This window comes from Lupinus angustifolius, chromosome LG15 (assembly GCF_001865875.1).
Source record: "Lupinus angustifolius cultivar Tanjil chromosome LG15, LupAngTanjil_v1.0, whole genome shotgun sequence".
NCBI lineage: Eukaryota > Viridiplantae > Streptophyta > Magnoliopsida > Fabales > Fabaceae > Lupinus > Lupinus angustifolius.
In genome coordinates, this window is record NC_032023.1 from 10,466,820 (window position 1) to 10,479,962 (window position 13,143).

Sequence of the window (13,143 nt, forward strand, 5' to 3'; positions counted from 1 at the left end):
TGATTCCCTTAATAGGGATACGTAGGACCGGGGTCATTCTTGTCAGGCACAATAATAAAAACAATTTTTTCTTAATAAAAATTAATTAATTAATCACACAATTGAATAAAATAATAATAACAACAAATAAAAAATATAGTAATCCATGTAGTTCAGTATAGGGTACCGCTTAAGGCGGGCGGGTGGGGTGCTAATACCTTCCCTACCCTGTAACCGACTTCCGAACCTGGATATCAAAAATCCAAAAAGCCCAAGGTAATTGGGCTAAAAAAGATTTTTCTACATTTTTGACACTAAAAAATGTAGTGGCGACTCGAGAGGTCGCGTAGCCAAAAATCGAGGCGCGACAGGTATCTCATTATTCCCAACGGCCACATTTGTTTTCTCCATTGTTTTTAATTGAGGCTCTGAAATAATTGATTGTTTAGTGCTACACTATGTTTCATGATTACCCTGCTTCCTCTTCTCTTTTTGCTGACTTCTAAATTTCTAGATTGAACTGTAATTGCTCTTCAATAGCCTTTCCTCTCAAAATCATAAATGAGAAAACTACAACAAGGGTTAACACAAAGAGTAATATAAAATAAAAACTCCTAAAAAATTTAATTATTTACAACTACCCAACAAACTATATTCAGGAATTAATATAAATCGCACATTGCACCCCTACAGCGGCGCCAGAAACTTGTTGGTTATTTTCGTAGGACAAATGAACTGTATAGTTCAAGTAACAAAATCGGTAAATACCGAAATATCATCATCAGAGAGCAATTCAGATCTATACTATTTTATAAAACATTAAATTGAGTAGATATGTACAAATTTGAGAATTAAGGTTGTTCATTGGTTTAGATTATCAAAAACAATTAATTAAAAATGGTTTTCTAAAACAAAATAAAAATGGTTGGCATTATCTTTTGGCATTCCTCCTCTTTGTAATCTTTAGATTCAATTCTATAAAACTTGCGAAGTTATTGATCTTGATGCAACATTTTCTTCAAATCATTTGTATCAATTCCTTGATTACAAAATCCTTAGATAATTCATCAAACACCAATTCCTTGGATATTTAATAAATTATCTAACATTACAACCAATGTAAAAGCAATTCATACATCATTGTCCATTCCTAGATAAATGATGAATCAAGAAAGATTATCTAGATTCGATTCCAAGTTTAACTTCCCACTTAACTTAGATCCAAGATCAAGAAACTAGAAATTAAGAAGAATCAAGCAGTAAGCACAAAATAAACTTTCCAAAATCAAACAAAAAATATATATTTTCGAATTGAATCCAAGAATACAAGAGTTAGAAGATTACATTTCAATTAAAAAAATATGTTTCACGACTTATTTGAAAAAATGTAATTAAGAGATAGAGACTTACTACCTTATAATGGTCAGTTGGTCGGCTTTACATGCTAGGGAATAACCCCACGGGGTTATGTAGACATATGGCTCATGGTGGGAGACCAACCCCTGACTTGAATAACTCAAACCAAATTTCTAGTTATTTAGTGTGAGTCGGCTTACAATGCTATAATCGGCTGACCTACTATGAACTGCCTCGAAGCCGTAGTATGTACCCCTTATTTATTCATGAAATTCCTCTCTTCAGACTTTAGGATGTGTACTATGAGACGAGACCAACAAGAAGCTGCTATTAGATGAGTATGTGTTAGAATATCTCGTTGAAGAAAGAGTCACCCTCAGTGCAGAGGCGAAAAGGGGTACATCTGATAGAATTAGATGTCAGGGCGGATGAGGGCGACTTCCACCCTCAACCACGCAGAGACAAAACCTCTTTACAAGTCGGTCCGAAGAAGGAAAATGTAGTGTACATCATAAGGACATTGCCTTATGCCCAAAAATCAAGGTTGATAGAGTATCTCAAGGCCAACAAGGATATATTCGCCTGGTTTGCAACGGATATGCTCGGCATCGATCCTTCAGTAATATGTCACTGGCTAACCACCAACCCGGGTGCAAAAGCCATTGCCCAGAAGAAGAGAAAAATGGGTACAGAAAGGTCAGCTGAGGTAACTCAAAAGGTAACGAAACTGCTTGAGGTCGGGTTCATTCGAGAAATCTCCTACACCACCTGGCTGACAAATGTGGTGTTGGTTAAAAAGTCGTGGAGTAAATGACGGATGTGTGTGGATTACACTAATCTCAACAAGGTGCGCCCGAAAGACCCATACCCTATCCCTAAAATTGATCACCTGGTCGACAATTCATCTATGTATTAGTATCTTTCTTTTATGGATGCCTACTCCGAATACAACCATATACCAATGTACCCACTTGACCAAGACAAGATCGCCTTCATAATACTGAATGTCGCCTGTTGCTATACAGTGATGTCGTACGGATTGAAAAATGCAGGGGCTAGTTACCAACGCATGATGAACATGGTCTTTCGGGACCAGATTGGGAAAATTATGGAAGTTTACTGGACGATAGGATCTCCAAGAGCCTCCCGAAGGATAATCATATACATACTCTGGAAACCATTTTCAAGAGGTTGCGCACCTTCAACATGCGCCTCAACCCAGAGAAATGCACATTTGGAGTTGAGGCGGGCAATTTCTTCGGTTTCTTATTGACAAGTTGAGGCATCGAGGCCAACCCTGTTATATGTCAGATGGTTATTGATATGCATAGTCCTCGGTCCGTAAAAAAGTTCAACAATTGAATGGTGGGTTGGTGACTTTGTCAAGGTTTCTTCTAGCCTCGGCTAAACACTTCACCCCGCTCCTTTAGTTGCTCAAGAAGAGTAAAAACTTTGACTGGTCAGATGAGTGTGAGAAGGCTTTTCAAACCTTTAAACAACATTTGGCTACACCTCTAGTACTAACAAATGTCGCCTATTGCTATACAGTGATGTTTACCTAGCAGTGACCGATGAAGCTATAGCAGCAGCTCTAGTCCGGGTGGGTGAAACCGGTCACTAGCAAAGCCCTACAAGGCCCTGAACTGAGGTATCAGAACCTAGAAAATGTAGCTTATGCTCTCCTAGTAACAACAAGGTGACTTAGCAATACTTCCAATCTCATCATGTGGTAGTACAAACCAAACAACCCATCCGACAAATTTTGCACAAACCAGACTTGGTTGGGAGGATGATATCCCGGTCCATTGAGTTGTCCCAATTTGATATTCGATATGAACCAAGGACAACCATCAAAAGCCAGGTTTTAATGGACTTCATTACAGAAGTCACCACCCTACCAGGTAGTCTAGAGGATGTGTGGACAATCTATGTGGACAGATCATCGAACCCCAAGGGAAGCGGGGTCGGGATCCTACTAGACAACGGACAAGGTATAACTATAGAACATTTGTTGACCTTCGCCTTCTCCATGTCTAACAATTAGTTCGAGTATGAGGCTTGTATAGCCGGTTTGCAACTGGCGAGGGAGGTTGGAGTAGAAAGAATGGTTGTGTGTAGTGATTCCCAGTTGGTCGTATCCTAAGTAATTGGTACTTATCAGACTAAGGGCCCATTATTGAGTAAGTATTTGGACAAGTTTAAGGAATTAATGGTCGGATTCCAGGAAGCTTCCATCCATCATATTTCAAGAGAATAGAATGCTCGAGCAGACATCCTGTCTAAACTCACTAGTACAAAGAGCCCGGGTAACAACAGGTCGGTGGTCTAAGGGACAATTTCATGCCCTAGTGTAATATAAGTTGATCAAACTTCAATCCCAAATGAGTGGACCGGTCCTATTATAAGGTATTTGATGCATGGAGACCTCCCCACCGACCAAAATGTAAGACAACAACTCCTCCGGTTCAGTTCTTGGTTCACCATGGTTCGAGGAATATTATATCCCTGGGGCTTTCCCACTCCAATGTTGAATTGCCTCGACCCTGATAGGGCATTGTATATCCTCCGAGAGGTCCATGAAGGAAGTTGCGGGCATTATCTTATAGCATCATCTCTGGCCAAGAAGGTACTCGGGGAAATATACTATTGGCCGACTATGGAAAAAGATGCTTCTGACCTGACGAAGAAGTGTTTCCCCTATCAGATGTTCACATACCTCCACAATGCTCCCCTAGAGGAATTGACAACCACCCTGACCCTCTGGCCCTTCTGTAGATGGGGCATGGACATCCTAGATCCCTTCCCCTCCACCCGGGCAGCTAAAGTTCTTAATAATGGCGGTGGACTATTTCACCAAGTGGATAGAGGCAGAAGCCTTGTCTACCATCACCTTTGCTAACATCCAGAAGTATACTTGCATGAATATTATAACCCGGTTTTGAGTCCCGTTAGTGATTGTAACAAAAAATAGAACACAGTTTTCAGACATAAGGTTCGGCGAGTTATTGTCCAGGTTAAACATCAAGCATCACTTCACCTCTGTTGAACACCCTCAAACCAATGGACAAGCCGAAACATCCAACAAAGTCATTTTAAGGGGAATTAAGAGAAGACTGGAAGAAGCAAAAGGAGCCTGGTCCGAACAGTTGTACCACATCTTGTGGGCCTACCAAACAACCCCTCATTCAAAAATCGGAGAGTTGTCATTCAATTTAACATTTGGAATAGAGGCCATGATCCTGGTGGATATCGGTAAACCACATTGTGAATGATGCAGTTCGGTGAACACATTAATTCAAACCTCCTAAGGCACAATCTGGACTAGATAGAGGAGAAGCGAGATCGGGCACAGATCTGAGAGGCTACCATCAAGAGACGGACTACCAACATGTACAACACCTCAGTGGTCCCCAAAAACTTTGAGACCAAAAGCCTGGTCCTCCAGAGGGTGGATATTGTCAAGGCTAAAGGGAAACTGTCACCCAATTATGAAGGGGCCTACCGGGTAAAGGCAAAAATTGGGCATGGAGCTTATAAACTGGAAGACTTCTCCGAGAAGGAGATCCACCGCATATGGATCACTAGAAATCTTAGAAAAGATTTTGCTTAAATTATAAAATGTAATGTCGGTCTCATACGCGGTCAGACAACCAATGTAACAAACAAAAAGACTATATATGTGACCGAGGTATTATTCAAACACTTTGTTGGCAGGTATTCATCTGGCACTCTAACCGACAAGGAAATTAAAATCCCAAGCGCAAACTAAGGCCCCTTGGTCACCAACCGACTATAATAGTCCACCTAAAAGATCAAGCGTGGACCAAGTCCCCTTGGTCACCAACCGACTTCTATAGTCCACTTAAAAACCCAAGCATGGACCAAGTCCCCTTGGTCACCAACCGACTTCTACAATCCACTTGAAAACTCAAGTGCATACCAAGTCCCCTTGGCCACCAACCGAATTCTACAGTCCACTTAAAAAACCAAGTGCGAACCAAGTCCCCTTAATCACCAACTGACTTCTATAGTCTACTTGAAAACCCAAGCGCGGACCAAGTCCCCTTGGTCACCAACCAACTTCTACGATCTACTTGAAAACCCAAGCATGGACCAAGTCCCCTTGGTCACCAACCGACTTCTACAGTCTACTTGAAAACCCAAGCACGACCCAAGTCCCCTTGGTCACCAACCAACTTCTAAAGTCCACTTAAAAACCAAAGTGCCGACCAAGCCCCCTTGGTCCCTAACTGAACTTCCCGCGGGTCATCCACTAGCCCCGACTACAAAAACGTTGGTTAAACCTTTATAGGCTAATCCAAATTTCGGCTTAGCATAACTTCATCAAGATTAATTAGGTTAAACCTTTTCTGGCCAAGTCAACTTCCAGTTAGAGCTCGGTTAAGCCTTTTTAGATTAATTTAAAACTCTACTGATTATAACTTCGTCAAATTCAAATTGAAAAATACTAGAAACTTGAAAAAAATTCTGAGCGGAGGATATGTAAAGATCGACAAAATCAGATAAGCAAACATGAAAACTTCCATTAAAAACCTGGGACTCCTAATCCTTACAAGTACAAAACAAAGAAAAGAAAATTACAAACAAAATAGAATTATGGTGTTGCCACTCCCCCATTAGTCGGAGCAAGAAGTTCACCCTCACTTTCCCCACCTCCGCTGGATGGCATCGGAAGGCCAACCCCACCTCCCCTAGGAGGCACCGGTAACCCGACTTCACCTACTCCCTCCTCTACGACAATCAACCCGCTAGTAGGAGTCACACGGGCATCAATCCTGGTCCAAGACTAGTCAACACTATGAAAGACCAAGCCTACTTGGGCAAAGGCATTGTCCCACCCTGCCTCAGCCACAGTGATGGCCTCCTCTTCCAGCTTCCTATAAGCGTCCCTCAGTTGGTCCACCTCATGAGTCAGACGAACAATTTCAAAGGCACCATACACGGCATGAGCATCTGATGTTTGCAACTTGTCCACGAGTTGCATATTCTCCTTCTCCATATGCCCAAGGTGCTCCACCATAAGCCTATTTCCCTCTAGGCGACCAATAGTTCTTGCCGAACCCGTAGAGCCGACTCCTAGGCATCCTTGACTTGGAGGCTCACCATCGAAAGTTGTTCAGCCACCGCATTACTCTGGTCTTCGAGGACATTGAAAGATTCGACATGTTTCTCCTCCAACTCGGGGAGTTCAATCGAGTACCGCTCCTGAATGAGGGCATGTGCCTCATCACCAACCCTCTCTTCTAGGACCCCCTCCAGATTCGGTTCAACAAGCCCTCGTCCACATCTCGGGGGATCCGGAAGATATGAGACGTCTTGGGAGAGTTAGACTTTCACTTGCCCGCCGCCACAGATTTCCTCTTGCACGGTATGGTTGAGCTGGCGGGCAAAACAACATCAGGACCTGCCTCCTCCTCAGTTAGATCCATCAGGAGAACTATCTTTGAGATCAGAGGCAACCTCCCTTGAGGACCCAACAGATCGGGCATGTGAATTATATTAAGCTTTCTTGCTAGCCTCAACACTCTTCCTCTTTAGGGCTGCCTTTTGAAGGAGAGTAGTTCGGTTGACTGGATCCCCCATGATGGATACTGAAAAAAGAAAACATCAATTAGCTAAGTTAACAACAATCGGAAGATAATATACGAGGTTCGATGACCGAATACATACCAACTGACTCCTCGAATCCTGATCCCCTTGGACTAGTTTGTAACAGTCGATAGTCCGCTTCTCCCGAATCCAAGAAAGCATCTCATCAGCCACTTCCTTCTCTTGTGTGTCCAACTGATCATAATCAAAGTTGAACGTCTTGGTGAGCTTCTGATGAACCTCGTCGTTCCAAGAAAAAGGAAACTGAGGGCGACCATCACGCACGTATGCCAAAGTATGTTAGTTTCCACATACCTCAACCTAGAAGAATTCGTTCTTCCACTGTTTTACCGATCCTTCAAAAGGGTGGAAGACAGCACGACCATTCCGGGACTGAATCAACGTCCAACCCTTCCGCCCCCTCTGATTTTCATATTTGTTGGTATTGTGTCCCACCCGGAATGTCCAGAAAAAGAGACAAAGAGTACATGGCCGCTCCATGACATCATAAAAAATTTTGAAGGCCCGAATGAACCCCCAAGAGTTGGGATGTAAATGGGAAGAGGCCACTTTAAATGAGACTAAGATGTTTCTCTCTAAAAAAAATTGAAATGAAAGATATGGGTGAGGCAAGCTATGTGATTGGAACAAAAATATTTCATGATAGATCACAAGGACTTTTAGACTTGTCTTAGAAAGCATATATTAACAAAATTTTAGAGAGATTCAGAATGGATAAATGTTCAGCATCTCTCATTCCAATTCCGAAAGGAGACAAGTTAAGTATGACGCAATGTCTAAAGAATCATCTGGAACAGAAGCAAATGGAAGAAACTCCTTATGCATATATAGTTGGAAGTTTATTATATGTTCAGACTTGTACGTGACCGGATATTTGTTTTGCAGTTGGAATGATAGAAGGATACCAGAGTAATCCTGGTTATAATATTGGAAAACTGCAAAGAAAGGTCTGAGATATTTGCAAGTACAAATGAACGTATGCATATTTATAGGATATCGAATCATCTTGAAGTGATTGGATATACAAATTCAGACTTTGCAAGATGCATTGATATTCAGTTATATATGTTTATTAACTGGAAGAACTATCTCATGGAAGAGTGTGAAGCGGATTGTCATTGATGTATCCACTATGACAGTTGACTTTGTGGCATGCTTTGATGTCATAGTTTATGTTAAGTGGCTACAGAACTTTATTTCAGGACTTGGGTTAGTCGACTGTATTGTCAAGCCGCTGAAAATTTATTGTGATAATTTCGTAGCAATCTTCTTTTCTAAAAATGACAAGTATTTCAAAGGGGTTAAACTTAAGGAGTTGAAATGTTTTGTCGATAAAGAAGAAGTTCAGAAACTTTGTGTCAATTGAGCATATTCACACTAACATTATGATTGCAAACCCTTTGACGAAAGTGTTACCGCCCAAAGTATTTTCTGGTCATGTTAAAAATATGGGCATTATGTCTCCTAATGAATGTTGAACATTATGTTGTTAATAAAGTCTCAATATTTGACACTCCGAGCTCATTAATATTTAAGTTTCTGATTAATATTTTATTTTCACACTTATGTACAGATGTGGGAATGGTAATGTTGAAAATAAAATTTTCTTTCTAAATGACATTATCATATGATTCCTAGTTAATGTGTCATGTTTTGAATAAGGCTAATATATAGTACATGGAAGGGAATATATCAGATAAATGATGTACAACCGTCATGACTCTTATTAGTTCTTGTTCTTAATCATGACTTGTAATGTAATGAATATGGAAAAGATATACTAATTATGCACATTATGTTTGATGTTTATAAAATAATGAATTGTATTGTCACATGAGTCAAGTGGGAGAATGTAAGAAATGTCTATTATGACATGAAGGGATATACTATTTCCTTGTTTGAATGACATAACTCTTAAATGAAGAGTTATCAATGAAATAGTAAGACTCTTGGGAAATAGTCTATTTAGTGCTTGATGGAAGCACTATACTTATAAGAAAAAGGACCTGGAACATTGTTCATATCTCTGCCCATAAAATTTGTCTCTACCAGCCATTAATAAAGGAAGAGCATAGAAAGAAAGAGATAGAAGAGTTTCTTTATTGACAAGAACAACACAACATCAAAAGGAGGATCATGTAGTCATGGATAAAGGTAATCTATAATCATTCTTACTATGTGAAAACTATGAATTCCTAAGATCCATTTACACATTGTTTCCATAATAAAATTTACTTGTGGTATCAGAGCACTTTGTTTAAGAATGTATAGTTTTCCATTAATAATAATTTGATCATGAATGATATTTTGAAATATGTTCTTGAATGTTTAGATAACTCATATATGATTATTTCTGATGCATTATAGTAATAAAAAAAATTGTAGAAAGAGAACATATCATAATTTATGGCATTGTTCATATCACTATCACTATGCATATATTTTGCATTTTTTTATTACACGGTTGATAGAGGTGTCAAAATGGGTCAGACCAGTTGGGTCAGCCCGCCAAGCCCGAAAATTTATAGGGACTAGGTATCATTTTAGACACTTTTTTATTGCATTCAGACTTTTTAGCCCGACCCAGTCGGGCTATATGAAAACCAGACTGGGGCGGGCGGGCTCGGGCTTCCCGCTTTTCCATATTTTTTAATCTTTTTTAGAACCTTTGGCTTGATAATAAGCTTTAGTTAACAATTATTTTACAAAACAACTTATAACAAAAAAACAGATAATAAATATTATGTTATGAACTTTTAATAAAAAATAGAGTAATGTTTATACCATAAATATTTATAAATAACAATAATGTTATAAAGTTAAACATTATATTATTTTTCATATTTTGCATAATATCCTTTTAAACCTAATAAAAAATAATGTATCAAATCAAATTAGAAGGCATTAAACCATATAAATTTTACTTTTCCTTTCTTAATTGTGTACCTAATTAGATTTAACTTCTACAACAAAACCATAATAAAGAAAATAATTTTTGCAACAAAACTAAAAGACAACAGAATTTTTTCTCATAAAGAACTTCACACAACCAAATTTAATATAATAGTTTATAATAAAAGTGTTGATAAAGAACATACAAAATGAGTAATATTTTTTATAGTGTCTAAAAGTTTATATATTATAGTGAAGTCCAAATTATATTGTGTTATAGTGTTAGGGTCCAATAAAAATGAGATATTTAATAAATGAGTTATATTAAAAATTATATATGTGGACTTCACTTCTTAACTCAAAAACAAGACATTAGATTTATAAGTTTGATTATATTGGGCATAGGAAGTGTGTTAAAAATGTTATACATTAATATCAAATTATATATATATATATATATATATATATATATAATTTGTCGGCTCGCCACAACCCACAACCTGCTTAGAGCGAGTTTGGACTACAATTTGATATGCATAAATTATATTCATGCTTTTTAGTTCGGCCCGATTTAGCCCAAATCCGATGTGTGCTAGCCTAAACTCGTCCAAGTAGCCCGTTTTGACACCTCTAACTGTTGATATTAAATAGAAAGTGATGAACCTTATATATGTTTCTATTTTACACTATTTTTTATTATGTCTATTTTGCTGCATTTTGCACTATTGAAATAATAATAAATAAATAAAACAAAGTAGAACGTGAGGTGGAGTACTTTATGCTGGAGTAATTCTTCTAGCTACTTATGTACTTTAGCCTATTTCCTTGTTTTGCCTCAATATTTCCCAGTACTGAGTTGGAGTTCCTATCACAATGTTGAAGATAAAATTATATTTAGTGTAAGACTACTATAATAGTAGTTGGTTGATCAAGCAAAAAGATCAAAGACAACACATGAATATCAAACCAAAAACACATGCTTAATCTTTTAAGAGTCTCTCAAACGTGTCTACTAATAATATTGTGTCTTATCATCTTAAGCAGTACTAGTCAAGGATCATGTCATTCACAAGCTTTAAGCCAAAGCAAAAGAATACAGTGTCTCTAACATCTTAAATCAAGATGTGCATATCTTAAAATATTTTAAGCTAGGAATGCATATACTTTGTTAGAACTTGCAATTTGAATGGTGTGAAAGAAAGAAAAGAAAAGCTGTGAGGAAAATAGAATATAGAAGATGATGAATAGTGTAGCTTAAAAGTAGAAATTTCTTGTTGTTGATTAACAACCACTTCTGTTATTTATAGTAAGTTTCAATTACAAACCAAATTACTCATTATACAAGGCCCAATCTATTTCCTAATTTCTAAGCTATTCAATTACAATGTATTATACTCAACACTCTCCCTTAATTCAAACTAGCTTGACTAAGGACTCCTAGCCTTCTTCTTTGTTTTTCGAAATTATACTTCTTCAAAGGTTTTGTGAGGATATCTGCTTGCTGCTCCTCTGATGAATGGAATTCTAGCCTTAGGTTTCCTTTCTCCATTTGATCTCTCAAGAAGTGGTACTTGGTATCTATGTGCTTACTACAACCATGTGATATTGGATTTTTAGCCAAACTAATTGCATATTCATTATCCTTAGTAGCAGCATTGATTCATTACAACATACTACAAACTCTCTCAGCAGAGATTACAGCTATAATCCTTGACAACCACCTAGACAGACTGCAATATATTCAGCCTCACAAGATAAGAGTGCCACTACTTTCTGCTTTTTTGACCTCCAACTAACAGGGGCTTCACTAAGTTAAAACAAATACCTTGTGGTACTCTTCTTGTCATTCATGTCTCTGCTCCAATTTGCATCAGTGTAGTCATACACTATGCTTGATTTGTTGTCTTTGTTGACAGAGAACAATACATCAAAGTCAATGCTTCCCTTTAGGTATCTAAGTAGTCTCTTAACTGCAATAATATGAGAGTGTCTAGGATCTTCCATATGTCTACTAACCAAGTCAACTCCATAGGTTATGTCTAATCTATAGTTGTATATGTATCTCAATGATCATATCATCTTCCTATAGAGAGTTGCATCAACTGTTTGTTCATCTAGATTTCCTCTACACAAGACATTTCCAATTTCAACTGGTGTGGGAGATAAGTTACAATCAAACATATCAAATATCTTTGGTACATCAGAGATATATTTATTCTAGTGCATCGGTATGCTTTCAGTTGATCTCGCAAATTCTAACCTAAGGAAGTATGACAAAGTGCCCAAATCATACATTTTAAACTCTGATTTCAGCTTTGTTTTGATGTCCTCTATCTCTTCATTTCTACATCTTGTTATCAAAATCATCTACATACAAGCCTATTATTATTGATGCTTCTGTAGGTGAGCCTTTTATGTAGATTCCATGTTCACTAGTGCATCTGAGGAGACCTTGTTTCATAAAGAAGGCATTTACCCTTTTGTTCCATGCCATGAGGGCTTGTCTCAACCCATAGAGTGTCGTGTGTAGTTTGTAGACCTTTTTTTCTTAGCCAGGAACCTCAAACCCTAGAGGTTGTGATACAAAAACTTCCCTGTCCAATGGACCATTCAAGAATGCTGACTTTACATCCATTTGGCTCAAGCTCCAATTCTTTGAGTTTGCAATAGCTATCGCAAGTCTTACAGTCTAAACCAGGCTTTTGCAAGAAACCTTTAGCAACCAACATTGCCTTGTACTTGGCCACTAATCCATCTGGTTTGAATTTCTACTTGTAAACCCGTTTTACTGTAATAGCCTTCTTTCCTTTAGGTAGTGTTGTGAGTTCCCAAGTATTGTTTTTTTCAATTGACCAAATATCTTCCTTCATAGCTTCAGTCCAACATACTTCTTTGACTACTTGTTCAAAAGAGATAGGTTTCATTTCATCTCAAAGGGCCATGTGAACTAAGTCTTCATCTGATGTGATTGTGGTATCAGAGAAGACTTCATAATACCTCAGTCTTGCTGGTATATTTCTCTATCTTTGAGGCCTCTCATTTGTGTCTGCAATGTCTTCTCTTGTTGTAGCATTCACTAGAGTTCTTTGAGACGTGCTTATGTCCATCTAGCTCATCTGATTTGAGGGTGTATCAATTGAATCCCAATCCCAGGATTGAGTTTCATCAAACCTGAGATCTCTACTATATGAGATAACATTGGTATGTGGATTATAGACCTTATATGCCTTAGTAGAGTGATATCCTAGGAAGATCAATTTCTCCTTTTTATCATCTAGCTTTCTT

At 38.1% G+C, this 13,143-nt stretch overlaps 1 protein-coding gene across 1 annotated transcript; it reads left to right on the forward strand.

Annotated features, from left to right (window-relative positions):
- LOC109327692 lies at positions 3,749-4,234 on the forward strand. The gene has a single exon (XM_019560857.1). The coding sequence runs from the start codon at positions 3,749-3,751 to the stop codon at positions 4,232-4,234; it is 486 nt and encodes a 161-aa protein (XP_019416402.1).

Bases quoted from the DNA above. Each gene is read 5' to 3' on its own strand.
- LOC109327692 (XM_019560857.1), top strand. From the start codon at position 3,749: ATGCATGGAGACCTCCCCACCGACCAAAATGTAAGACAACAACTCCTC.